At 41.4% G+C, this 25,500-nt stretch overlaps 2 protein-coding genes across 8 annotated transcripts; one reads left to right on the top strand and one right to left on the bottom strand.

The window, feature by feature from the left end:
* Positions 1–2,272: 2,272 nt before the first annotated feature.
* mybl1 (v-myb avian myeloblastosis viral oncogene homolog-like 1) lies at positions 2,273–12,267 on the bottom strand. 3 transcript variants are annotated; one of them, XM_031850206.1, is made up of 16 exons: positions 11,949–12,267; positions 9,920–10,019; positions 9,754–9,825; positions 9,406–9,498; positions 8,586–8,806; positions 8,284–8,485; positions 8,114–8,188; positions 7,738–7,848; positions 6,761–7,000; positions 6,291–6,683; positions 6,040–6,179; positions 5,782–5,896; positions 5,533–5,649; positions 5,253–5,357; positions 4,921–5,094; positions 2,273–4,821 (listed from the first exon to the last, which is right to left on the bottom strand). In XM_031850206.1, the coding sequence occupies exons 1-16, from the start codon at positions 11,969–11,971 to the stop codon at positions 4,696–4,698; spliced, it is 2,307 nt and encodes a 768-aa protein (XP_031706066.1). In that variant the 5' UTR covers positions 11,972–12,267; the 3' UTR covers positions 2,273–4,695. The 3 variants fall into 3 exon arrangements, with proteins under 3 accessions (XP_031706066.1, XP_031706067.1, XP_031706069.1); XM_031850207.1 differs by having other exon boundaries at positions 6,291–6,665; XM_031850209.1 differs by lacking the exon at positions 7,738–7,848.
* Positions 12,268–14,809: 2,542 nt separating this feature from the next.
* Positions 14,810–25,416, top strand: sgk3 (serum/glucocorticoid regulated kinase family member 3). Of its 5 annotated transcripts, none has more exons than XM_031849997.1 (18): positions 14,810–15,032; positions 16,091–16,129; positions 18,418–18,588; positions 18,707–18,790; positions 18,910–18,982; positions 19,129–19,204; positions 19,436–19,514; positions 19,775–19,824; positions 20,074–20,131; positions 20,439–20,522; positions 20,623–20,754; positions 21,300–21,412; positions 21,873–21,909; positions 22,358–22,444; positions 22,761–22,856; positions 23,105–23,260; positions 23,460–23,549; positions 24,483–25,416. In XM_031849997.1, the coding sequence occupies exons 3-18, from the start codon at positions 18,499–18,501 to the stop codon at positions 24,651–24,653; spliced, it is 1,476 nt and encodes a 491-aa protein (XP_031705857.1). In that variant the 5' UTR covers positions 14,810–15,032; positions 16,091–16,129; positions 18,418–18,498; the 3' UTR covers positions 24,654–25,416. The 5 variants fall into 5 exon arrangements, with proteins under 5 accessions (XP_031705857.1, XP_031705856.1, XP_031705853.1 ...); XM_031849996.1 differs by having other exon boundaries at positions 16,091–16,180; XM_031849993.1 differs by having other exon boundaries at positions 14,810–15,037; positions 16,091–16,180.
* Positions 25,417–25,500: the final 84 nt, after the last annotated feature.

Genomic DNA, 25,500 nt, shown 5'->3' with positions numbered 1-25,500 from the left:
CCCGCAACGCTCAAGCAGCCCTCATAAGTCGCATGTAGCCTTCTTCATCTGTGGTGCCTCCCAGCATGTCCCCGTAGCGGGGTCTCTATAGGGTGGGCTGTAGATTACCTCCTTCCCGAGGACACAAACACCAAATCTAATCCCTAACCCTGGCCTTGACCTCGGTGGGGAAACACTCTCCTCCTCCTGCTCCCTCCACCATTTAATATTCACTGTTGTATAATCCTTTGTAATAAAGACTGTAGGAGGCAGGAGGCAGTCACTCTGGGGCCAGTGTTTGGGCGGCATGTCTTGCACAAGGAAGGGTGTAAATGTTACAAAGAGAGACAGCTCCACTGGTCCTCTGAGAAAACTCTGATTCATGAGAATATTTCTGTGGGCCTTTCCACTGCTGTTACTGTTACTGCTTATCTTGAGTTTTACAACTTTCACTTTTGATAGAGGGAGGGGAATTTCTGAGAATAGTGCACGTTTACTTTCAAATCCTGACCTACAATGACAGGATATGAAAGATGATAACGTTTACTTGAGATGTAATGTATGTGCATGTAAAGGAGGAGAAATGTCACTCATCTAAGGTAGCATCTGGGAGTATAAATGGTGGATTAGTACTCATGTGTGATCACTCATGTGATAAAAAGTAAGTCATTCAAATTCACATTAAGTCACATAGTGTGCAGAAACGAGTTAGTTTCATATTTAAATGAATCATCCACTGTGGCTGTAGCTTCAAAACATGGCAAATGCCCACTCACAAGGACTGACGTACCTCACGCGGTGACACACACACAAGTGGAAACAGTGACCTATATAGAGCGGAAGGGCCAGGGTCCAAATTTTAACACACACACACGCGCACACACTCCCTCAGGGCTGTGGACTCTCCCGCCTAAAAGTGTCCTATCCATGCTGTGTTGTGCCTGGTTTATTTGGGGGGATGTGGGGAGGGGGGGTAACAGGGTGCCTGCCAGATGACTGCTCTGTCAGCCCAATAATGGCCTGCCATCTGCTGTCTAGCATACACAAAGGCAAAAAGTGTATGTGTGCGTGAGCTTGTGTGCGCACTCTTGGGTGTGTGCTCGGAGGAAGAAGGCAGGGGACGTTCGGCGGACGCCTGCAGGCTCTGTTTCATGTCTCAGGACACAAACATTTTGCACACACCTTACTTTAGTCCATTAATGGCTAACTCAAGGACCAGAACGATAGAGGGTACCAGACCTGTACTGGATACTAACAATGGGTGGCACACACTATGGCGTGTCAAGTTTTAGAGTACATGTAAAGAAAAAGATGGAAAATATGATTCACTTTTACTAAATCTTGCAATAACAGCTTTGTATATCCAACAAGGCTAGTCTGCACACAACAGGTACGTGTCCACATAAGTGATTATAATCTAAGAATGGCTTCCCTTAAATAGTGCGTGAAGCATAAGGTGGAGGGGCTGCAGCCAATAACCAATTAAGTGGCAAAAGGTCCCTGACATCTTTCAACCCTTAGTGCGGGTCAGTCAAGAACAAAAGACCCTCTCGCACGAGAGCGAAGGGAGGACAGATTGATTAAGTGGACGTGGCGTGCATGCGGCGCCCGTGTGTTGATGTGCACATTGTTTGTATGCGTGTGCACTGCTGCTCCTTCAGCATAAGGCAAGTTGTCACGTCCTTTGCCTCCATCCATTTGGGGGGCAATTGAGTGAATGGGCCTGTAAAACCAACAGCCCTGAGGACAAAGGAGCCCGGGGGCATTAAGTCATGGGTGAGTGGGCCCCTTTAGGGCCAGCAGCTGACCCTGTGGAGAGCCCTCTTGTTCTGGTGGAGGGGGCTCGTGTCCCTGGACCCCAGGCCAAGTTGACAGTATCCCAACATATACATCCACACATCAGCTTAAACCGGCTCTTATCAGCCGTCAACGCCACAAGCAAACAATTCACCTGCCCGGCCGTCAACTCCACCTGGGGAAACGCGATGAAAATACGGATAAAGTTGGAGGATTTTGATTTCCGTTTTCCTCAAGAAAATGTCTTTTCCAGGAATCAGTTTTTGGCCAGAGCTCAAGAGGTTGCCCCATGCCTGCTGGGAGGATGTCAGAAGAACTAAAGGATCATAAGAAATCTTTATTACGTGGGAAATACCATGTAACGTATACTAATTTGTACAAGGGGCACTTGGCAGAGCGAGGAAGACACATAATTCAAAATGCCAATAGATGTCATGCAACATATTCATTTATTTTTTTCAAAATCAAGTACATGGTTACAAAGACGGTCGGCAGGATTTCTATGGTACCTTGGTTATGATTTCGACTGAAAATTCTACAAAAACAGAGTGTGTGTTACATCATACAGTGTGTGTTACATCTGTGATTCACCTCTTCAATTAAAGCAAAGTCCAGCATCTTGTGTATTGCTCATGCATAACTACAGTAGTATAAAAGAGCTGCTGCTATCCTGTGATGTTACATGGCCAAATGTTGTTAACGTACAAACATATCAACTTGGACTTAACAAATGGAATGTACAAACACAAGTCAAACCAACAAACAGAACACATAACACAATTATATACAGATTAGACACTTCTCAGCCACCAGATTAAAGAACAGTCTAATGTGGCTGTTAGTCTACTTTCTGTTTTAGAGTTGTACACTCCTGATCTTTCCACTTGATCTCCCTGACAAGATTCCCTTCTTATTCTCACTTAAATGCTTAATGCAGGATAATCCAGATTGATACTTTGCTAATGCCGATAATACAAAGAAGACTGTAGTGATACTTCACCGGATTATAGATTTGTTTCAAGATGGTTAAAAATGACACGAGTCAGCCTGTTAACATGGAAGCACATGTGCAGTTCTTCAGACCAAAAAACACCAAAAATTCGTGCATATTTACATTATATTTAATAAGCACTTTGTTCTTACGCACAAGTTCAAGATAATCTGTGTTTGCTGTATTTGTCTGTCAAAAAAAAAAAAAAAAAAGGTGTTTCATAAGGCTTCAATGTAGTGTATATAAGCACAAAGTTCTGCAGCAGAACAGGAGAACATGTTAAAAATCAAGCAGCAGGATTGTAATGTCAGCAATCATTACAAAACAGGAAGACAACTGTCTAACACACACACACACACACACACACACACACGCCCAACATTAAAATCAAACAAGGACGAGAGCTAACATCATCAGAATGGACACACATTTAAAATTAAACGAGTAAAAAGTGCAATTTGTCTATGATTAGAGGTCGGAGATGGAGTCCTGCTAGCTAATAGCGAAGAACACATTTGAATCAAAGGAAGAAAAAGTCCTAGCTACATGTTACAAGATCACAGATACAACTACGCAATGATTATTAGCTAGAGAAGAAATTGGCATATTGAATTAGAGGCAGTGCATGCTCTTCTAACTTGGAGTGATGAAGCTGAATGGTAGCACAATCCTGATTTCGAAAGAGAAAAAAAAAAAAAAAAAAAAATCTATAAAATTCTTTATTAATTTCTTTTAAATGTTTTTTTTTTTTTTAGAAATAAATAAATTAGTAGACATTAAATAAATAAAACCTACAGCCTTCACATAAAAAGTAAATCCTTCTCAACCAAATGCTCGTCATAGAACACTGATGATATGAAAACTGGTTTAGAGGTTTTTTTTAGGCTGTTTTGTCAGCAAAGTTAGACTTCTTAAAAACTCACGGTGTCCGATTTATATTAATATCTAAGCTTTAGGGCTGTCAGATAATAAATAAAAACAAATAAACATTACGGTACCCTTCCATTTTGAGGTTTTTACACATGTACATTGCAATGAAATACATTCAACCGATGTCTCGACAGACACTATGACCTTGGAAAGGAAACGTGTTAGAAAACGATACCATCACAAGTGCGATCCAGTTTGCCCTTCAAAACGCTGCTCCTTCCTCAGCGAATCAACTCAGTAGTGCAATACTGACACAGTTTCTTATTTCCCTCCTCAAAACCTTCACATCGCCACGAATCGGCGTTCAGCAACGTAACGCCGCTGTCTCAACAAAAACCACGTAACTGCATTTCTGTTTCTCTCATTTCAAAGCCATGGTTGACATTATCTTCTGTACTGTAGGAGTCTAGTTAAAAACACATGGTGTGATTTAAAAAAATAAAATACACGGGTGTCAATTAAAGAGCTACACATTTTGCATGTACGTGGTTTTCATCTGACAACAGCAACGGGGCAGTTTAGCTCAACAAGCTGGAGGAGACACGCAATGAGTAGCGTTACATTATAAAAATGTCTTTCTTGTCATTTAAACAATATATTAACAATATAAAACTCAGAAGCAGTCACTGCTAGTAATACACACTATTTCTACAGCCTACTGTATGTGCAGGTTGTTTCAACATTACCGACGAGTGCAGAGAGAAAGTCTGGCCTTGTCATACCTGTACAAAGCTGCTTACGTTGCCAGGTTTTGTGTATTCAAAGGGAAATACAGAACCTATGGACAAGAAACTACTTGGGCAGTGAAGTATAAATGTGTTGAAAACGCAGCAGCCATGCATTTTATTTTGTGGACCTCCTTGGCAGTGCATTGCTGCTCCAAAGAAATATTTAAAATCATTTGTCTTCATTGGATTGTCTCTTACAGGAATCAGTGGAGGTTTTAGTCGTCGGACGGGCGTAGTAGTAGTGTCGCATGCGCAGCGAAGGGGACGGCTTTAAAGCACCAGGGCCCTTGAGGTAGAGCCGGACGACGTGTAGGGGTTCAGGTACTGACGGGCCTGTTCCGTCATGATCAGCTGGTCCTCTGTCTTCCCATAAACCACTGCTTCCCACTCACTCACCTGCAGAGAAGGCTACAAATGATTACCAATGATTGCCAAAGTAGCTTAGTGAGGCTCACCTCATTAAAAGGTTTTATTTAAAGACTACTCTGTACGTACCTGTACCGCGGCCTGTTTTGGTGCTTTGTGGGAGGCGAGAAGCTTCTTCATCCGGGGGCCACTGAAGCGGTGAGGATGAACGGGGACCGATGAGGGCGACGAGCGGCTACACTCTTCTTGCTCAGGGATTTGTGTGACGAGTGAAGAGCCTGTCAGTATACTTTCATCTGGCACCTGCAATATGAGGTTCAATAAAAACAGAGTAGCTAACACAACAACACAAGAAATGATGACGCTGGACTGAGTACTCCTTTCCTCCTGGTTAGTTTTCTCGTCTTGCGACGACATCTGAACCTGTGATTTTAAAGGGGTAAACAAGTATCGTGACTTACGTGTGCGTTGTTGAGCTGCTCTTGGAAGAGTTGCACGTTGGGGCAGTCTTTCCCCCAGGGGTCCAGCACAAGAGACTTGCGCACCTTTCTAGCTGGGCCACCGATCTGAAATCAAAGGACCACGATACAATAAATGCTGTAGCTCTATCTGGAGTAGAGCGATGTCGTTTTGTCCAAGTGCCACAATTGAGCTCAGTAAAATACTAAAGCGAGTGTATTTGTAAGTATTTGTTTCTTCAAGTTAGTATGTTTAACTAATAGAAGAACATGCTACACATACGTTATGCTTCCATGCTCTGTAGTCTGGCTGGAGGTCCGATCTGTTAAAGATGTCTGCTCCGGTCTCCTGCTTCAAAACTTCTCGAATGTCTTCTTCTAGAAATGCCAGCGGCTGTGGCTGAAACACGCAAGCACACACACACACACATAGATATATGACCACATGATCACAGAGCCAAATACTGCACAAAATAAGAAAATGTTAAATAAAAGTGTGAAAACATGCAGATAGCCACATCTGACTTCTCACCTCCATCTTTAGTGGCCCATGCATTTTCTCCTGGGCAGCCAAAGCATTTTTGAAAGGAGTCGGTGTCCTCGGGGTTGGAATCATGACAGTTTTACGAAATTTAGGGGTTCGTAAACTAGAAAGTTGACAGAGAATATAATACACTGAGTACTCTGCTAGAAGAAGAAGTATTGTGGAAGATTACCACAAAGCATAGCAAGCTTCTGGCTGTTATACCAGCTCTTGTGGCACGTATAATACCATTCTATATTTATTTACCCATCATTCTCTTTCTGGTGCTTAGGTGTGGTCTCTTTGTGGAGCGGCGTGTTGAGGAGACACCTTTGGCCACACACAGGCGTCGAGGTGAGGGCGGGGTTATCCAGATTCAGATGCTCCGCCCCCGATATGTTGCAGAACTGGGGAAAACAGACAGACGAGACATATTAGCCACATGACTAATGCAACCTCAGCACATCAACTCAAGAGGAGAGGATTAGGGTGTGTGACGAAAGAAAGATTTCATTTACCCGTGACGGAGTGAACGGCAGTGACTTTGTGGGCGTTTTCTTGGGAGAATTTGAGATGTTTTCCAGGAAGGAAGAGCAGGTCCTGTCACATGAAGGAGATGGCTCCCCCCTATCCCTCCTCCTCCTCCTCCCAGTGGATGCCTGGGTGGGTTTGGAGGAGTTGATAGGAGTCAAGGAGGCGACAGCGCCCAGACCAAATGAAGCACAGTTCTTATCCCGACCAGAGACGGCAGGCGGAGTGTTGACCGTGAAGGCCATTGAATTGTCAATCGTCCTCTCTTGCAGGAGAGTGGTGTAGCCGGCCTGGTTGTGCCTGGGCGGCGTCGCCGTCTCCGACAAGTCGAAGCTGACGGCGTCGCTCCATGCAATGGGGTCCTGCAGAGCAAAACACATCTACGGGAGATCGTTAATACATTCACGACTTTTGTCCCATCGCGAAATACATTTGTTCCGTTCCTTCTGTTGCTCACCGAATCAATGAGCTCCATGGTTTCAGCAAACTCCGGTATGGTCTGCAGGGTGGAGAGCACAGCACTGGCCTCTACAGCCAGGAACTTGCTGGGGGAGACAGGAAGCTGTGGTGGAGGTCCTTGGGGGACGTCGGGCCCCCTCCAGGGCCTCCTCTCCGCCTGCTCCTCTATGCTGCTGCTACTCGTAGTCAATGCGTCATCGGACACACTGTCGGACCAGGCTGAGTACGGCTCCACACTCTGAGGGCCGCAGGATGAGAGAAAACTGGTCAGTTTTACAATAATCTGTGACGAGGAAAACACTGGTGATACTACAACAACACCAGGCTGATCTAGACCATTCTATCAGTCAATATGAAGTCACTGACTGTGAAGAACGACCAATCACAGGAATGGAGTGAATGAAATGTGAAAACAGTGTCGGGGAGAGACGGAACAGGGAAGAGGAGAGACAGAGGAGAGTGGTTCAAACCGCTGGCTGAGCGTGGGCATGGGGGTGAGTACTAGAGGGGATGAAGGAGCCGGGTCATGTTTGGAACCATGGTAATGTAGGGGGGAGGGTGGGAGGGGTGGGGCTACCAAGCACAGCTTCAGGCCAGTCTGAATGAGTAGCGAGATGGGGAAGGTAGTTACTATAGCAACACTACAGCAAATCAAGCTACAGACAGGCAGAGATGTCTTGTTTTCACATGTATACACTGCAAAAAGTCCATTTAGCGTCAAGCCTTAGAATCTCCTTTTCCTTAAAGCAAAGAAAAGTCCACTGAGGAGATGGGATTTTAAGAATTTCCTATAAACAAGTGTTCAAGAAAATTCTTAATATTCTCTCGTCATCTCCCTTTGATTTGATTTTAAGACTCTTTGTTTGATAATAAATTTAATATAAAAAAGTGACTTTTTACAGTGTATGTTAGCTACAAACACACGCAGGCTATGCTGACTAAGTATGCAAACACACATTCAGAGTGTGTTCTTACACGTGGACCTCTGCACTGCACTTGTCGTTGGACTTCATTCTCTGCTGACATAAGCAGCAGCTCAAGCTCCTTAATTCTTTGCTCTCTGTCGGGATCATCCGGGCAGAACGGCTGAAATAAACAAATGTCAGAGAGGACGAGAGGACAGGAGGAAAGGAAGAGGTTAAGAAGACCCAGACACACAAAAAAACAAACAGATATACACGTAAAATATTGACGGGGGAGCATTTGAGATTTTGAATGTTAGGTGAAATAACGGGACATTAAAGTGCTTGATTTGAAATCCAGAGTTAGCGATCGCAAAGATAATTACAGAAAGTCCAGGAAAATGAAGAGTTTTCCCACCAGCATGCAAAGAAAACACAGAATAACTCACCGATGCGAAGACAGAATTATCAGGAAGACCGTCCATCAAGTGTCTACAGTGAGGATCATAAGGATAGCTCCCCATCTATAATACAAAGAACCAGACTTCAATAATAAAGACAACAAATAAAAGAAATTTAAAAAAAGAACATGGTTGTGGAGTCTAGAGGGGAAGTGGACCTGGTTGGGTCCCGGTATCGGCAGGGGACTGCGATCACAGTGCTGGAGCTCTGTTGGCGTTGGAGGACACGGTCTGTGGTGGCGTCTCTTCAGTCCGGCATGAGAGGAGGTGAAACTCTTGGAGCCATCTTGCAGGTATCCCTCGTGCTCCACCTTTCTCCTCATGGTGGAATTCCAATGGTTCTTGATGGAGTTGTCTGTCCTGTTGGAAGAGAAGATCGGTAATATATTTTGTTAGCAAATTGAACAGTTTCCTGAGTAGAAGTGGAGATATGCGATGTGTGCGCACGAGATGATATTACCGTCCAGGAAGAAGCTTGGAGATCTCCGCCCAGCGGTTGCCCAGTCGTTTGTGGGCGTCGTAGATGATCTTGTCCTCTTCCTGAGTCCATGAAGACTTCTTCACCTCCGGGTTGAGGTGGTTGTGCCAGCGTTCTCGGCACTGCTTTCCAATCCTCCCCTGGAGGTGCTTGGCGATCACCGACCAGCGCTTTGGGCCGTACTTGTGTACCAGGTCAATAACCTGCACAAACATCACCAAAGGAGATATTTAGCAGGCGGTTTTTATTCCTAAATCAGAATATTATGCGTCATCTTTTATTTTGAAGCCCCTAATGGTGGCAGATATCAGAGAGCTTTAATCATGTTTGAATGTTTCCATCACTCCTGAAAAATGTTGTGACGTCATCGTTACGTGTTTCTGATATGATGCCAAGATTTTGGAGGAACGAGACTCCATTCTTGAGGGATTGTGAACCATTTAAGGAATGCATTGTCATCGTAGAGCTGGGGAAGATATTACAGCTTCACTCTGGACAAAGAAGGGCCGGCCAGGCTCTAAACTAGTGACTTGGAAAGTCTGTGTGTTATTAGGGATGACGTAATGGAGCAGTTACTTTCCAAAGAAAATTTTTGCGGGAAGTAAGCGTGCGCATGTGCACAGCCCTGTTAGTCTGAAGGTAAAAAAAAAAAAAATACAGTGCATATTGTAGCATTCGTGTTCGTTTACTTGGACTGAGCTGCTCTCAGCGCTCCCCACAGCGTCCTTCTGTCTCCCCTATCATTTACCAATTTTGTCTTCTCACTTAATATCCTGCACAGGACACTCCCAGCTCCAGTTACCTTTTGATCCTCCTCCTTTGTCCAGGGTCCTTTCACCAGCTCCGGGTTGAGCACCTTCTGCCAGCGGTGCTGACATTGGCCATCTGTCCTCCCCTGTGACACGGCCGCACAAAGCACAACACCTCATTACACCACTGCCTCACAGCTACACCTTCTCCTGACAGCTGTACATGAAGCTGCCTCTCCAGTCACTGCGCCCATGACTTACCATCACGGTTAAAAACATCCTGTCGAGTAACGATGTTCATTACAGGATTACTAAATGTTGTGGATATTACTCACTTACTAATAGTTTGGGATCTTATTGCACAGTGCAGACACATTATATTACATTACAAACATACTTACTGGAAAAAAGTTAGCTATTAGTTTCCAGGAGTCAGGTCCATGCTGCTCTACCAGTTTTTTCAGCTTTTCATCCTGAAGGGAGAAAAACATAATAATAAGGTTCTGGGATGAAATACAAATCTCAGTACCACGTCCCCATTTCACTCAGTCAACCTACAGATCTTACCTCATCTCGGGACCACTTGACTTTACACAGGGGCTTTATATCTTTGCTCTTCTCTTTACTCTCTTGGTCTGTAGAGTGCAGCTCTTCATCCTCATCATTGCTAGAAAGAAGAGCAGGTTTTATTGGTGGGGCCAACATAGAGCCCAAACTTTTCTTCATAAGGTCAATGACTGTAAGCAGGTATGGATTTGAAAATAGTATTGCATTGAAATTGCTAAGTATCAGTATCAATATGAGACTCAATAACACAACAGAGCTTTCACTCATTCTTGACTAAACTTAATAAAAAGGAAAGAAAGAAACAACTTGTAAGTGTACATGGCTGCAGACAAGAGCACAAAATACCTCTTTACTGACACAACAAGTTGGCAGGTAGCATTGCACTTCTGTGTTCCCATAAAACGTGCTGCTGGGCAACACTTGCTTTGTGTTTGGCGTAAAAGAGTTTAATAAATGGAGGAGAGGTGAAGGTATCTGTTCCTGAGAGCTGCTACTGTAACCACACACACAACAGGGTCTCGTATCAGAATGTGTGTGAGAGGTCTTGGCGTGGCCTGATTCCCTCACCAGAGCTAAGAGAAGAAGGGAACGGGGTCTGGACCTATGGCTGAACAGGAAGGAGGGGAGGAAAGAGGGGCGATCCCTGATCAACAGGCTCTTTCACCTCAAGAGGTGTGTGAGTGTGTGTGTGTGTGTGTGTGTGTGTGTGAGATGGAAGAGGCGGTGCACTGGGGTGTGGTCTGGGGAATGGTGAAGCCCTAACGGTCCAGTTGTTCAAAGTTTCAAAAAACAGGCAGACTGCAGAACCTCTTCGCACGATAATATTAAAATGTCACACATGTACAAACATTCATTGTCATGATGTGCTGCAGTCGTAATACTTCATCAGTCAAAACTGTTTATGGGATATTGTAACATACAGCCAGATCAAACCCTGAGCTTAATGATTGTGAGAGAAAAGAGATCTCACCAGATGGGATCACAAGGAGGTGATGGGTGTGAGATACAGACAAGCAGTTCATTTAAGCTTAATACAGGAAATAATGAAACACACGTCCCATCTTCAAATAGCTTGTTTTGTCCACACAAAAATACAAAAGATTAAACTGAGAATTGATGAGCTGGAAACAGCTGATTACCAGAATTGGTGGAAATTATTAGTACATTGATAAACTAATCAATCAATTCAGTTAACTGTGTGTATATATATATATATATGTATATATATATATATATATATATATATATATATATATATATATATATATATATATATATATAAATAAATAAGTATAATACATGATTGCGAATATCCTCATTAATGTGCACCTGTCTGTTGTTTAATATAAATAATACATACGATGCTACCTTGGTCACTATAGTCTGATCACAAACAAACAGGTACTTTTTGACACTGTGTTTTTACTTTTGGGCAGTAACAAGGACAAATAATAAAAACAAATCTTGATATTAAAACGTATTTTATTGAATGTAGCTTTTTATATGTGTTTTGTCCTTTGATTGACAGAAAACAACATCTTACTTACACTTGTATCGATCTATTATTACTAATCTGTCACTTTCAAGTAATGTGAGGATGCTGCTGTTGCATAACTGCTGTTGTGACAATGGGCTGCAGGGCTCCAATGCACAGCAGAAATATCATGCCCTCGATACTGTATTATTCCTCCAATATTAAGAAAACAAGCTATCATTTTCAACTTAGAGTGTCTGTTATATTTTACACTATTCATACCTACTTTCAGGCTACTGGGACAGGTAACATTACGTCATGAACTATTAAATATCTTACGATTATTACTGGTAACGTCACTCTTCATCAGTTAACGTTACTATTCATAAATAGTTCCTGTCTGACTGTGCACGTGCGTCGTACGTTATGCTATCAAAGATGAAACATGCAGTGTGAGTTCCCACACAACAAGGAAACTGATACCATTGTGTGTTATCAGCGGTGACTGTGGCAAACAGAAAGCAACCTGCACCATAACGCATTGCTGGCACTCACCTGCGTGGCTTCACGTTGTCCATGACAGTCGGTGGGATGATTGAACTTTTCCAAAGACGAACCTGTGGTTTGGTAGCTGTCTAAAATCCCTCATTAATAGATGTTTATCCATAGAAATCGCTGTAAGTCAGGCTAGCCAGTGAGCTAACGTAATGCACAGTCCATAACATTACATTCTCTGTGGAAGAGCCTGACGCGCTGTCGATATCATCTTCTTAAAGAAACGCGTCGCTTTGTCTTCTTCTGGTGTTTGTTCCTAAAGAGTCAACCCCGCAACATACAATATATTACGTAGGAGAGACTAACACGTTACTTTCGTTTCTCGGTGTCCCGGCTGTCTCTGTCTTTACTTGTCTGTACTTCTATTACTTCTATTTGGCGTTATGATTTTTGTCCATCCCGCCGATTCTCGCGCCCAGCCCTCTGCGCAGGCGGCCTCGCTCCTGATTGGTCAGAAAACGGGGCTGTGAAAAGAGGAGTCGGTACTCAAACCTGATAGGGCAAGACATAAGGACAGGCTCGCGTGTGATTGGTTAGTAGTATAAGGAGAGCACGTTTCATTGGTTAAAATAATTGAGGAGGCGGGTGTTAGATTAGACGACTGTACTGTCACCTTCTGCAGCAGAAAGGATCTTTTCATGAAGGCAGTGGTGGCTCAAAGTGGGGTGCGGGGACTATCGGGGGCCCTTCAGGGGGTTTCAATCCAATTTGATCCCTCTAATCTACAATGCTGATATGTTATTTTGAGTTAATATTCAATAACATGTATTCATAGAAGCAGATAGCGCTGCTATTGTTTTATTTTTACCAGATGGTGCACAACTCAATTGGAGTGCACTGTGCAATGAACAGGCCATCTGCTGTTGCTTAATAAAGCCAATGTCTTTGAGTGGACATAACATCATTGTAAGAGATAGAAATTATGATGATAATTCACATATTTGCATCATATTTGAGAAGATCGAGGCATTGTGGCTTGAGATTCACACCAATATTACAGACAGTAAATGCCCTTTTCACAGCAGCCGTTTTGACACGTAATCTCAGGGTAAACACAGGTGTAATTAATAACATTAATTAAGGCCCTGTTCCATTCAGGTTGGCCAGGGAACTGGTATTGCACGTGCTGGTTTACTGGAATGACTGTGTTAATACAATGATTATATGTATTACACCTGTGTGTAATCTGCTAAAACATGTTAAAATGTGAAAAGGGCTCATTTAGAATATTTAAACTCTGACACTTAACACAATATTTAATTTTCGCTTTGACAGGCAGCTCGTGCATAAACTCAATACTCCTTTAACTTGTGTTTGCTGACACCTTGTGGACAAACCTTTGGCATCGGCACTGTTCTAAGGTTTCATGCACGTAAAGTCAAAATGAAAGTGAAATATTTACCACGGAAATTATGTCTTGTTCATATGTTACATGTTGTTCATACATTGCTATATCCGTTTTAACTCATCACAACATCTCTGGTTATTATTGGTCTGCGCACCATCAGCTCCAAGCAGGTAAGTCGACTCGGGGGACTGGGGTAAGTGGTGCAATGCGTCTGTATGGATTTTCACAACGAATACTACTAAACAGAGTTCAGGTGTCAGCACAAGAACATTAAACTTCATTTTCGTTTATCAAAATATGAAGAACATAATTAATATCTCATAAGTCTGAGATATTATCTCAAACTTGTCACTTGCAATTTATTAATTGTTGACATGTTTTCTGTAATTAATTTATCATAATTCTAACGTTGTCATTTCATCCTAAATTTTATATTTTTCTGGGAGTGAACTTTGGATGTGGATGATTGTTTTGGGGTATATTAGGCTTGTCCTGTCTTTCTACCTGTAGGTGACACTGTTGAACCGTTCGACTTCTCAATGTCCTGAGTCTTAAATTAGCTGTGTTAAGTCAACCACAACAAGACCGGAACTTACTTACTATGCTTCTAAAAAGTAAAATAAAAAACCCAGTGTAAGATATGAGAAATAGCAGAAGTTTTTTAAACGCCTGGAATTTTCTGTAGTCAGCCTCATACAAATACTATAAACGTACTACGAAACTAAATACATTTGATAAAACATCAATTGTGTTTCACTTGAAACGTGAAAATGTATATAATTGACAGGGGTGGATCACCAGATAGGCTCACCCAGACTCTCTTTAAAGCCTCAGGTTCAGTATGTTTTGGGGTATTTTCAACGGAAGATTTGTCTGTATATGCACCACCAATTACAATATCATCCCAGATCAATTCAGACAAGGGCCTTTACACAGGGACTCCATTATTACCAAATATTGAGGTTCAGATGGGCCTTGTGTCTTTGAATATGTTATTCGTTTAAGCCCACATGGTGCATATTCCTATATAAATCTGTTTAATTGGTGTGCTTTGAAATAACAACATACATACACAATACAAAGTGTTGAAGTGGGTTGATCCAGCCATCATTAGAGGAATGTGTACTCTATTTTTTACCATTTACGTAAAAGCAGTAATCCCAAAATATAAAAATAATAAATAATAATAAACAGTCCGGGATTCGAAATATTACTTATGCAATATTATAGATAGAAGTATGAACACAAAGATGTACGCAAAGAAAGAAAAATAAAACACATTGTGCAGTAAAGGTTATACTATTATCAAACCATTGGACTGATAATATTTATGCATTCATTTTTGGAATGGAAATTGAAGTACAAGTACCTAAACATTTTATTTTAGTGCTGAAGTAAATGTATGAGCAACGTTCTCTACCTATATTTTGAAATGCAGTACCGGAAGTGCACTGGTGTATTGTGTCCGGCCTGATAGTGGCTGCAGTTGAGAAGTCCCGTGACAAATTTCATTGGAACTTTGTACGGCCAAGCAGGACTGATGTTTCCTGCTTCCCCCACTTACTTGACAGACGCTTATGGACAGCAAGAACATTCACATTCAGTTTGAGGCTTTAGGGGCTTTTTTTACCGAATCGAAACTGGAAAAACGTTCGTTTTACCGACAGTTTAAATGGTGTGGAGCGAAAAAGCCTCACTGGACCTACGGAAATAGATGAACAACGCACCAAAATACTGTAAGGTACGTTTTGTTCATGGAAACGTTACCTTGTTCTCGTTTCGCTAACATTGCCTAGCTGTAAGACAAAACTAACACTACCTAACGTTACCATACGAAACTCAAGTAACAATATAAGTAACCAAACGTTGTTTGGAGGTAACGTTAGTAGTAAAATGATGACTGTTCGCTATTACACAACATTAACTTCTTTTTTATCTGCTCTAAGATAACACTAACTAAGCAGAAGTTTAGCCGAAGCTAAAAAAATTAAACCAAGTTAAATCAGCTGACGCTACTTTGTTGTTTACAGTTTGTATTCCATCGTTGGAGCATGTCTAACCTTTCATTTCGTGACGGTATTTTATGTGTGTGTGTGTGTGTTCAGCTCCTTCCTCAGGCTCGTTTTGTTCTCTCCTTGGCAGGAGACAATCTGCTTTTTCCTGTAATACACGTGATATGCACCGAGATTAAGAAACAAAAACAAAACAAAGTCCCCAGTGTGAGCGCGCGCACACACACACGCAAACAGCCTCAGGTGAAAGTTTACCAAACGGATCAGCAAGTAAACTGAACTAGGCGAGGCCTTCTCGGTGTTCCAGGGACATGTTCTCCTCCCCCATGATTGTTCTCCGCCTGTAGAGATGATGTGTCAGAGACCTCATTGGTTGTCAACAGAATCCCCACGTTGGGTGTTGAGTCAGCTGTGTGGTATGGACAGTGTCAGGCAGGCATTTATAAGTTGGGTGGTGTGCATGGGAGTGGTTTTACTCCTCTGATGCTATTAAATAATGACCCATTTAGCATGTGTGTATACTAACAAGGGGGATGTATCCTTGATAATCCTTGTTCTCCGTTGACAATATTTCAACTCTGTTTTGTGCAAACCTGCTTATTTTCTGCTTGTAATTATTTGGGAGGTTCAAAACTGGTTCATTGATGTAACGGGTGTCTATTAAGAACTTGGTTTTTACATTTTTTCACGTTTTTGAAAGATGGTGAGATGCATCTGTATGTAGACCTGATTTGCAGATAAGTTGCTGAATCAGGTTGATCTCTTTGAATTGTCATTTTCAGTGCTCGAGCTGATTCGTCAGCGCTACAGCTTCGCAGACGGTGAGCTGTCTGGACGGTCGGGTCAGGTTAGGAGTTTGTCCAGATGCTGAGGTCGGTTGCACGCACAGAGGTTGACTGAGTTCATGCACCTCCACGTCTCCAGCTGCATCCTTCCTCAATCAGAGACCAGTCTCCATTGCATTATAATGAGATACGTCTAGAATAATGTTCACGATATTCAGTTTCATCTCACACGTTACAGATTTACACGCATCCAAACTTTGTCAAATTTCACTTTTTTAAAGTTAAAAGTACCAGGTCATAATAAAGGTTATAATTGACAGCTCCTCTGCAGTAGGTTGTCTTCCTATTCTCATTCCTGTATTCTGTATTCCCCTGTTTATCAGTGGATAAATGCCCGATTGAGCTTTCAAATCTGATTTAACATCATAGGGCTTTGTTTTTTCTCGCTAAAATTGCTTGCCATGCATGATGCGCAACCATACACACAGAAAAAAATATATGTTCAACATCCTCATAGGATATCCACAGGCAAGGATGTGTCTGTGAGCTAAGCAGGAAGAACTGCTAGTTCTGATCCTGTAGTAGTAGTCCGCTGTATTTGCGCCTGTCAGCACAAGTTAAATCATGTCGTCGCATGAGCGCAGGGCTTAAACTGCAGCCAGAGAATGTGCTTAACATTAATCTTGTTCTTTTTCATATTCCATTATGCCTTTGCCTAGTGGGTGTGGTGAGCGGCAGCATTCCATATGAAGGAGAAGCCGTATCAGCTGAAAATGGAAGTTGTGCAAAGATAGTTCTAGCTTTATTCTCCCTTGAACAAAACTATTTCTGGAATGTTAAACAGCGGGTCCCATCCAGTGACGTAGAGAGTGTGTTCACCTTGAAAACACACACAGATGTGTAGCAGCTCGGGGAAATATCCAACCGTGTTTATGTTCACCAGCCACAGGACAACAAACCACAAGCACAGGTTTAAACACACAAAGCTGTCGGACTGTTTCCTGGTCACCTGGTAATAACAGCCAACGTGTATCATGTGCATGTTGCTGGTGAAGATATAGCTTTGACAAGAGCGTAAACTATTACTCGAGTGATCGGTCTGTTGACAAAATAATGTACTATTTTGATAATCAATTTTTGTCAAATGAACAAACAAGACAGACATTTTAAAGTGTCTACTCGCGCTCTAAGACATGGTGATGGGCTTTCTTTGCGCTACACATATAAACAATTTATAATATTAATATAGAAAATAATGAAACAAGTCAAATTAAAGACAATTGTGATAGAGAAACGGTTAATGTTATTGGTCTCTTTGTGGAAAGTGAAAGAAAGTTAAAAAGGAAGAAAAGAGAAAGAAGAGGCGAGTGATGAAGAGGGCCTGAAGGTCCCTCCGATTGCACACATGCATTTTAAAGAGGGACCCTCAGCCCAACGTGAGCAGAATGAGATGTCTCTTCGGGATGCGTTCAAGAGCAATGTGCAGCAGGACAACGTTGCTTCAACGCAGGTTTTGTTAACATACACGGCGGTGACAACGGTTGCGGTTTGGAAAGACACAAACTATGCTGAGCTCACCAACGACACACAATGAACCAGTGAGGGCCGCGGACAAAGGGCTTTGTATTCAAATAAACGGACACAGTTAGATAACTCACGATGAAGGAAAGGAGATGTGTGTGTGTGTGTGTGTGTGTGTGTGTGAGAGAGAGAGAGAGAGATTTATTCAGATCACACCGTGTTTACCCTCCACATAATCATGTCCTCAGGTCTGCTTCTCAACCTCCAGGACACCGAGGTCTTGACCTTTTTGTTCACACTGTTGTGAGGCGGAGCAGTCTACCTGCACCTCAGCAGTGACTTTTATGTCTCTCTTTCAACGTGGAAGAGCGACTCCGGGGGGGTCTTACTCTTAACCTTCTGTGTAACTCCAGCTTCAAAGACCACCGGAAGGTTATTTAAAAATACCTTTCTACTGACCAGAGCCCGGGAGAATGTCACGGACCCAGCATGGAGGAGAGCTTGTGTCTGTGTGTGCATGAATGAGCGCTGGTGGCTTGTGTGTGCCATCACATACTGAAGAAGAGTCTGCAGATGGAGACTAGAAAGGGGGGGGTGAGGGGGGAAGGGGGAGGGGGGTATTAAAACCAACATGTGACATTATAACTTGTTGAAAACCATATAAATAACAGTTAAAACAATTGCTTCTGGGATAAACGGTTATCATATCAGGTGTGCAGACTTTAAATATGCAGAGAGCAAGAAGAACACCAGTTTCACTTCCTCAATAACAGAGTGGTGTGTTCTCTTTTTCTCCTCTGCAGAAGTGACCCATGATGGGCCAGCTGTATACTTGAAGTCTCACCCTGAGGAGGACACATTGCTTTCGGAAGTTGCCCCTTTAAATGCCCCATAAGATGGAGGAGCAGTCCAGTCAACCCAACGTCAGCATACCCTGCCACAATGAGCAGATGGACAAGAAAAAGCGTTACACCGTGCGTGAAAAAATCCAGTGTCTAATTTGTCAGTCTGTAAATGTTATTTATGTAAAAATTATAATAACTCACTGTATTAGCATGTGTTTACATGGACTTTCTTTGCCCTTTTTTTCAGGTTTACAAAGTAATAGTTAATGTTGGACAACAGGAATGGTTCGTCTTCAGGCGGTATGCAGAGTTTGATAAACTCTACAACACAGTGAGTGGTGGATTCATGTCATAACGAACACATCACATGTTACTTAACATTCCCGTAGTCTTCGATTCACTGGCTTTTGTGACATGCTGTTCACGTTGTCGCTCTCTCATATAATGCAGTTAAGGAAACAGTTCCCAGCTATGAACTTGAAAATTCCTGCCAAGAGGATATTTGGGGACAATTTTGACCCCGGTAAGTGTTCACACAAAGGCTGATTTATGACAGAATCCCAATACCTGATGTTTTAAAAAGAATAAATGCAGTTTTCTTTGCTTTGATCCATGCTGCTATAGTGTTTGATTGTATGTTTTAAACCGTGTATGCATCTGCATCAACAGAGTTCATCAAGCAAAGGAGAGCAGGGCTGCATGAGTTCATCAAGCGACTTGTCTCACACCCTCAGCTTTGCAACCAGTGAGTGTTTCAGTTCTCACAGTCATTGCATTACATCACACTGCTTGAATGGGTTCAATCATCTGAATCCGAAAAAAAAACCTAATGAGATGAAATTTGTTTCGCTGTGCTTCACACTCGGCGTGAATTAGATTTGAATAAGACGGAGAGTGTTCTGCGTTGTCACGCTTTACCTGCTGATGTCACTTTATTTCTGTTATTTCACTTCTTGGTCCCTCTTCACCTTCACAGGCCAGATGTGAGGACCTTTCTGCTGATGGACAAAATGCAAAACTTTTCCGACGCCTCTGAGGACGAAGATGACAAATCAGTAAATTAGCAACCAATTCTGATGGATCAATATCTGTTTTTCTACGTGTATGTTTTAGTTTTACTGCTGACTACATCTTTTCAGTTTGTGTGTTGGACCGTCCAGATGTAGTCGTTAGGTCTTCTACCACTAACAGTCTATCTAGACTAATTATAGATAGTGAACAAATGTCCCTTTTGTTGCTATTGTAGCTCAGATAAAGGAGTCTTTGGCCGGTATTTACATCTAATATAGAAAATATTTTCTCTGCTGTTTAACAGAACAACTCTACCTCCAGAAACATCAACCTGGGACCCTCTGGAAATCCACAGTATGTTCAACCTGGTTATATTTTATGGCATTGTGTATATTTACAACTTATTGATATATTTACATGTTATATTTGTATTTGCACTCACATATTTGCAGTCTGTCCTGCTGCTGCACGACAATCCCTCAGATTGTTTTCTATTTACTCAAATACGCTTTAACAAGCCGTCCCGCTGTTTTTTATGAACCTTGCAATCGTGTAATCATTTTTACATGCACTGTAATGAAAGTGCTGTGCTTTTCATTTCAGGGCCAAGCCCACAGACTTCGACTTCTTAAAAGTCATAGGAAAGGGGAGTTTTGGGAAGGTACGTGAACAACACAATAATGGAAAGTACAGTTGCTTTCTGTTCATCTCAGAGAGAAAACACAATCTATGATCTGTTTAGATTAACTGTTGAATGTAATAGTTCTATTCGATATATTTTTGTTATACATAAATTATTACATTAGTTATCTTCAGAAGTGTTTCTGTGTTGTTTTTTTCTATTGGGGGAGCAAATAGTTGTAGTTCTGCTTGTGCTGACCTTTCCATGTAAGAAGTGAGAATCAGATCTGGAATAACTAAGCTTTAAACTGTTGATGCGATGTTGCTTTTTACTCCTTGTGATGCAGGTTTTCCTTGCAAAACTAAAACATGATGAAAAGTATTATGCTGTCAAGGTTTTACAGAAAAGGGTCATCCTCAACAGAAAAGAGGTAACTCTCCCATCAAATATGACCCTGACTCTATCCATATTTCAGGCAGGTGTGAATTGTAATTATTTTAATTAATCACTTAATCGCTCCTCCCAATCAGCAAAAACACATCATGGCTGAGCGCAACGTGCTGCTGAAGAATGTGAAACACCCTTTCCTGGTCGGGCTCCATTATTCCTTCCAGACCACAGACAAGTTGTACTTCGTCTTGGATTTTGTCAATGGAGGAGAAGTGAGTCGTTTCGGATTTGTGAATAATGTGCTCGCGCAGAAATGAGTCATGAGTTCGAGAAGAAGCTGAGAATTGCAGTAATACAGGAAGTTTGTATGACATAGCTTTAATAAGAGCAGCACTGTTGCTGGTTAGCACACCTCCGTGTGTGAAGATCCCCTCAGAGATCACGACATCACTGAAGACACACCGAGTGTGACTTCCTCTGTACATCTCATCAAGTGTGATCGGCCTTTTTAAAGCTGCCATGTGTGACTGACTGTGTGAGAGTGACTCACTACGATCTGCATCCCAGTAAACCTTTCCCTTCTGAATAAGAGAACTACAAAGACCGGTAACATGTGAATGAAATCAGATCAATATTTACGCTTTCTGCGTGGAGATTAAAAAGGTATTATTTTATACATAAAAGGCACTGCAGACATTAAAGTATCTTTGTCACATCATGTTTAAATATTGGATTTCTGCCCTCATTGTGGTACATAGTCCTACAGTACAGTTACCATGTAATTCATTCCAATAATCACTTTTTTTTTTAATTCCAGCTTTTCTTCCATCTTCAAAAAGAGCGGACCTTCCCTGAGCCCAGAGTTAAATTCTACATTGCTGAGATGGCAAGTGCACTGGGATACCTGCATTGTCTCAACATTGTTTACAGGTTTGTTTAATCAAACATGGAATTAGGAGTGTTTTTTTCAGTAACAGGACATGTACATGTGTTCAGTGGTCAAAAAGTCCTTAATCCTGTTTTTGTTATATGTGTGTGACACATGCTGGCCTCACTCACATGATAATGAGTCTTCAAGGCCATAGCAGACTTTTTTAGGGGGTTTTAACGACCTGAAAACAAAAAGTACACTCTACAATTAGACTTGGTGTGTTTTTATTATTTATTTATTTGTTTTGTTATCTGCAAGATTTATATTCCTGACATTATAGAGATGTGCTTGAAGCAGCATTTAGATCTTCATACAGGGACTACAATATAAATAAATGTATATTTTAATAGTTAAAGTAATATATGTATAATAAATTAGGGATATAGGGTTGCAATGGGGTAATTTTTGTACCTGTGTCTCATTTACTGAAATTCATTTATTTGTGTTAATTTCATTTAGAGACTTGAAGCCAGAAAACATCCTCCTTGACCATGAAGTGAGTATTCCTATTATTTAACCAAGTACAATGCTTTGTAATTGATATATAATCACTATAGCAGTAATTTATCTTGAATACACCTGGATGGCACAGCACCTACTTACTTAAAGTTTGATATTACGTTGGACAATACAACACTCATTTAAGACTCTACAGCACAAATGTCATTCTCCTCCGGTCATACTTGTACCACCGGTGAACGACGGTGTCATTTCCAGTTCCAGCTGGACAGAATGCGTGTGATTGGATTAGGTCTCGGTAATGATTTCCCTGCCTGGCCTTATTGAGAAAGTGAGGGAACGGTGAATGGGACTGACTGAGCTACACTGCAGCCAACATTCCGGGGCAACAATAGAATCCTCAGTCCCCGGGGATAATGAGCTGCTTGTGCAGCACATGTTGTCTAAAACCGTCTCTCTCTGTTTGTGTGTCCTCTCTTTTAAAGGGGCATATCGTTTTGACGGACTTTGGATTGTGCAAGGAAGGCATTTCGCAGACAGACACCACCACTACATTCTGTGGAACGCCTGAGGTATTGCAGCCTTGATTTGATTGTTTACATGTAACAATTTTGCACCGGTGGCGTTCCAAAGAAGTCTCACCTTCTGTGTCAAAAGGTAATCATCATTAACAGTCTTTGGAACGTAGTGTGGTTAATGATTAAAGTATGAGTGTAGTCCTTCTTGAGGCTATACTGCTGCCTGTGTAGGGCTATGAGTCACCCTTTCCAGAGAGCAAAATAGGCATTCATGAGCAGTAATAGATGATATACATTTGGTTGGTGTAGCTTCAGCCAGAAGCGAAATGTCTGCGTTATAGTATTGTGTTTGTGTGCTTCTTCTGACCAGTACTTGGCTCCAGAAGTCCTGAGGAAGCAGCCGTATGATAACACAGTGGACTGGTGGTGTCTGGGTTCAGTGCTGTATGAAATGCTCTTTGGACTGGTGAGTTTTTACTCTGAGCACACTTTTTTTCTAAATATCCTAATGCATTGCACTTATTTTTGCAGGAAGTAATTATTATGGTTTTTAGGTAGCTACTTATGCAGACAAAGCTTTTTTAATTTTAACATGATGCACTGGTAAACTGCAGCAAATTACCATTTATTTTAGCACTTAATGTTAGAGAACCTCATTGTACTATCACACTCGCTCACAAGCCTCTACTAGTCTCTTTTTCTTTCATATCCTAGCCGCCGTTCTACAGCCGGGACACGCATGAAATGTACGACAACATCCTCCACAAGCCGTTGGTGATGCGTGCTGGTGCGTCCAGCACCGCCTGGTCTCTCCTCCAGGGCCTGCTGGAGAAAGACGGCACATACAGACTGGGGTCTCGGGACGACTTTGTGAGTGGGAACTGTTCAGCCTGCTAACACTGCTCAGATACAGACACTTTATGTGTAGCACAAGGTTTGGGCTCTCTCTGGTGGCCAATCGGTGTCCATCACATCACAGCTACTAATGCATTACAGATAATCAGTCATTGACTTTTAATCAACTAACTTTCTATGAATAAAATAATGTTTTTTTATTCTACATTTTCAGAATGAGATCAAAGCACACAGCTTCTTCTCCTCCATCAGCTGGGAGGACCTCGAACAGAAGAAGATCCCGCCCCCATTCACGCCAAATGTGGTAAATATTTTTGTTTCTTGTCCAAAAATCAGAACCATACAGGTATTTTACAGTACCATGACTTTTGAAGTCTGTCATATATGTTCCTGGTTTGAACCAAAGACTTGAATGAGCAACTCTCTGATACACTCAACAAAAACAGAACATGACAAACCTCTTTGCAGGCCATTTTCACAGCCGCATTTTGACGTGCCCTTGCAGGATACACACAGGTGTAATTAATAACATTAATTATGGCCCTGCTCCATACAGGTGGGCCAAAGCTCTGGTATTGTGCATGCAGGTTTACTGGAATGGCTGTGACACATTAAACCATCAATTACAGCTGTGAAAAGGGCCTATTATATTTGACTGCACTGTATTTTCACAGGTGTTTCAAGTTAACAGTGGAAATGCCAAATTAAGTAATTATTTTTATAGACTTAATTTCAGTAATGTTGTGAAGTTTTCTCTTTTAAGTTTTAAAACTTATTTTTTCTTCCTTTCTTTATTTGAATGACCATTTATTACATATATTTGGCTCCTTTTATTTATTTTTATTGGCATATAATGCAACACTACAATTATAAAGGGACAGGTATTTTACATATTTTCACAACATTGTCATCCTTAGACCCATATTCCCTCAAACCAGGGCTCCTGTGTGTCCACTAAATAATATCCACCCCACATTCCTCTTCGATGTAATTGACATAGTCTGGCACACATGGAAGAATTGGCAAGTTGAACGTGGAATTAAATTATCACAGAAAAGGCTTTATCCCATTTGAAAGCACTTTGTAAAATAAAGTTGTAACTGCTGTTTTGTTATCAAATTAAGTCATTTTTTTGTGAATACACATGTGTGGTTTGATTTGTATTTATTCCATGAACCCTAATATGACCCACGTTCTCTTCCCCCCCCCCCCCCCCCCCCCCCCAATGTTTTTACAGAGCTCTTACTGTGACATCTCAAACTTTGATCCTGAGTTTACAGATGAGATGGTCCCCAACTCCATCTGCTGGTCTAAAGACTATTCCATAGTCAACGCCAGTGTAATGGAGGCCGACGATGCCTTTGTGGGCTTCTCTTATGCCCCAGCTCCTGATGACTCTTTCCTATGAAACATTCCCAGTGAGGTCCTTGGTTGCCTTAACCATCATAACTTCTTTTGACTAAAGGGAAGAATTTATACCATGGATAACTTGTTCTATGAAGCCAAAGCAAGCAGCTGAGACGAAACCGTACTTAAAACATATTTTGGTTGGAACAAAGAGTGCCAGAAAAGTCTTTATTTTTTACCAATTTGTATTTATATAAATATATAAATATATAATATATATTATAAATATACATGACAGATGATATTTTTAAGAATTAAGGACAGCCAACCTCTATTAATGTTATATCTGGTGGTTTCTAAAATGAGCCTTTTATAAAGCCTTAAATTTGTCCCTTAAATGAAATCAATAAGCAGTTTTCTGAAAAACTTGAACAATTCACTGGACTTAAAATCACACCATTTGACTGTCAGATGGAAGTATGTTTGTCCATGTAATTACTGTAAAAAATATAATTATGTATCGTATTCATTTTAACAAAGCTGGAAATAGGGATTACTTGAGAGACCACTGAGTAAAGCATTTTGGTTTATAGGTCACATTTGTAAAAAGAACAATGTCTTGTACTCCTTCAGTTACCTCTGTTTGTCTTTAAATATTGAGTGCATTTTTTTATTGGATTGTTTGTGTTTATTTTCTTGCTATTCTTTGCCTCAACACATTTATTCTTAACTGCAGAAATTTAAAATCCACAATGCTTTGCTTCGCCTGACAATTAAGTAGGCTTATACTCTTGCACAGTAATAAAATATATCTAAGAAAAATAGTTTGAGTGTCTGTGTATTTAATCATAATTTTAGATTTTGCAATAACTTTGTTTTTGTCTTAATTGAACATTGTGAACAGACAT

This window comes from Anarrhichthys ocellatus, unplaced genomic scaffold, assembly GCF_004355925.1.
Source record: "Anarrhichthys ocellatus isolate YVR2014 unplaced genomic scaffold, GSC_Weel_1.0 scaffold10, whole genome shotgun sequence".
Classification (NCBI taxonomy): domain Eukaryota; kingdom Metazoa; phylum Chordata; class Actinopteri; order Perciformes; family Anarhichadidae; genus Anarrhichthys; species Anarrhichthys ocellatus.
This window is presented reverse-complemented; position numbering and strand designations above follow the sequence as displayed.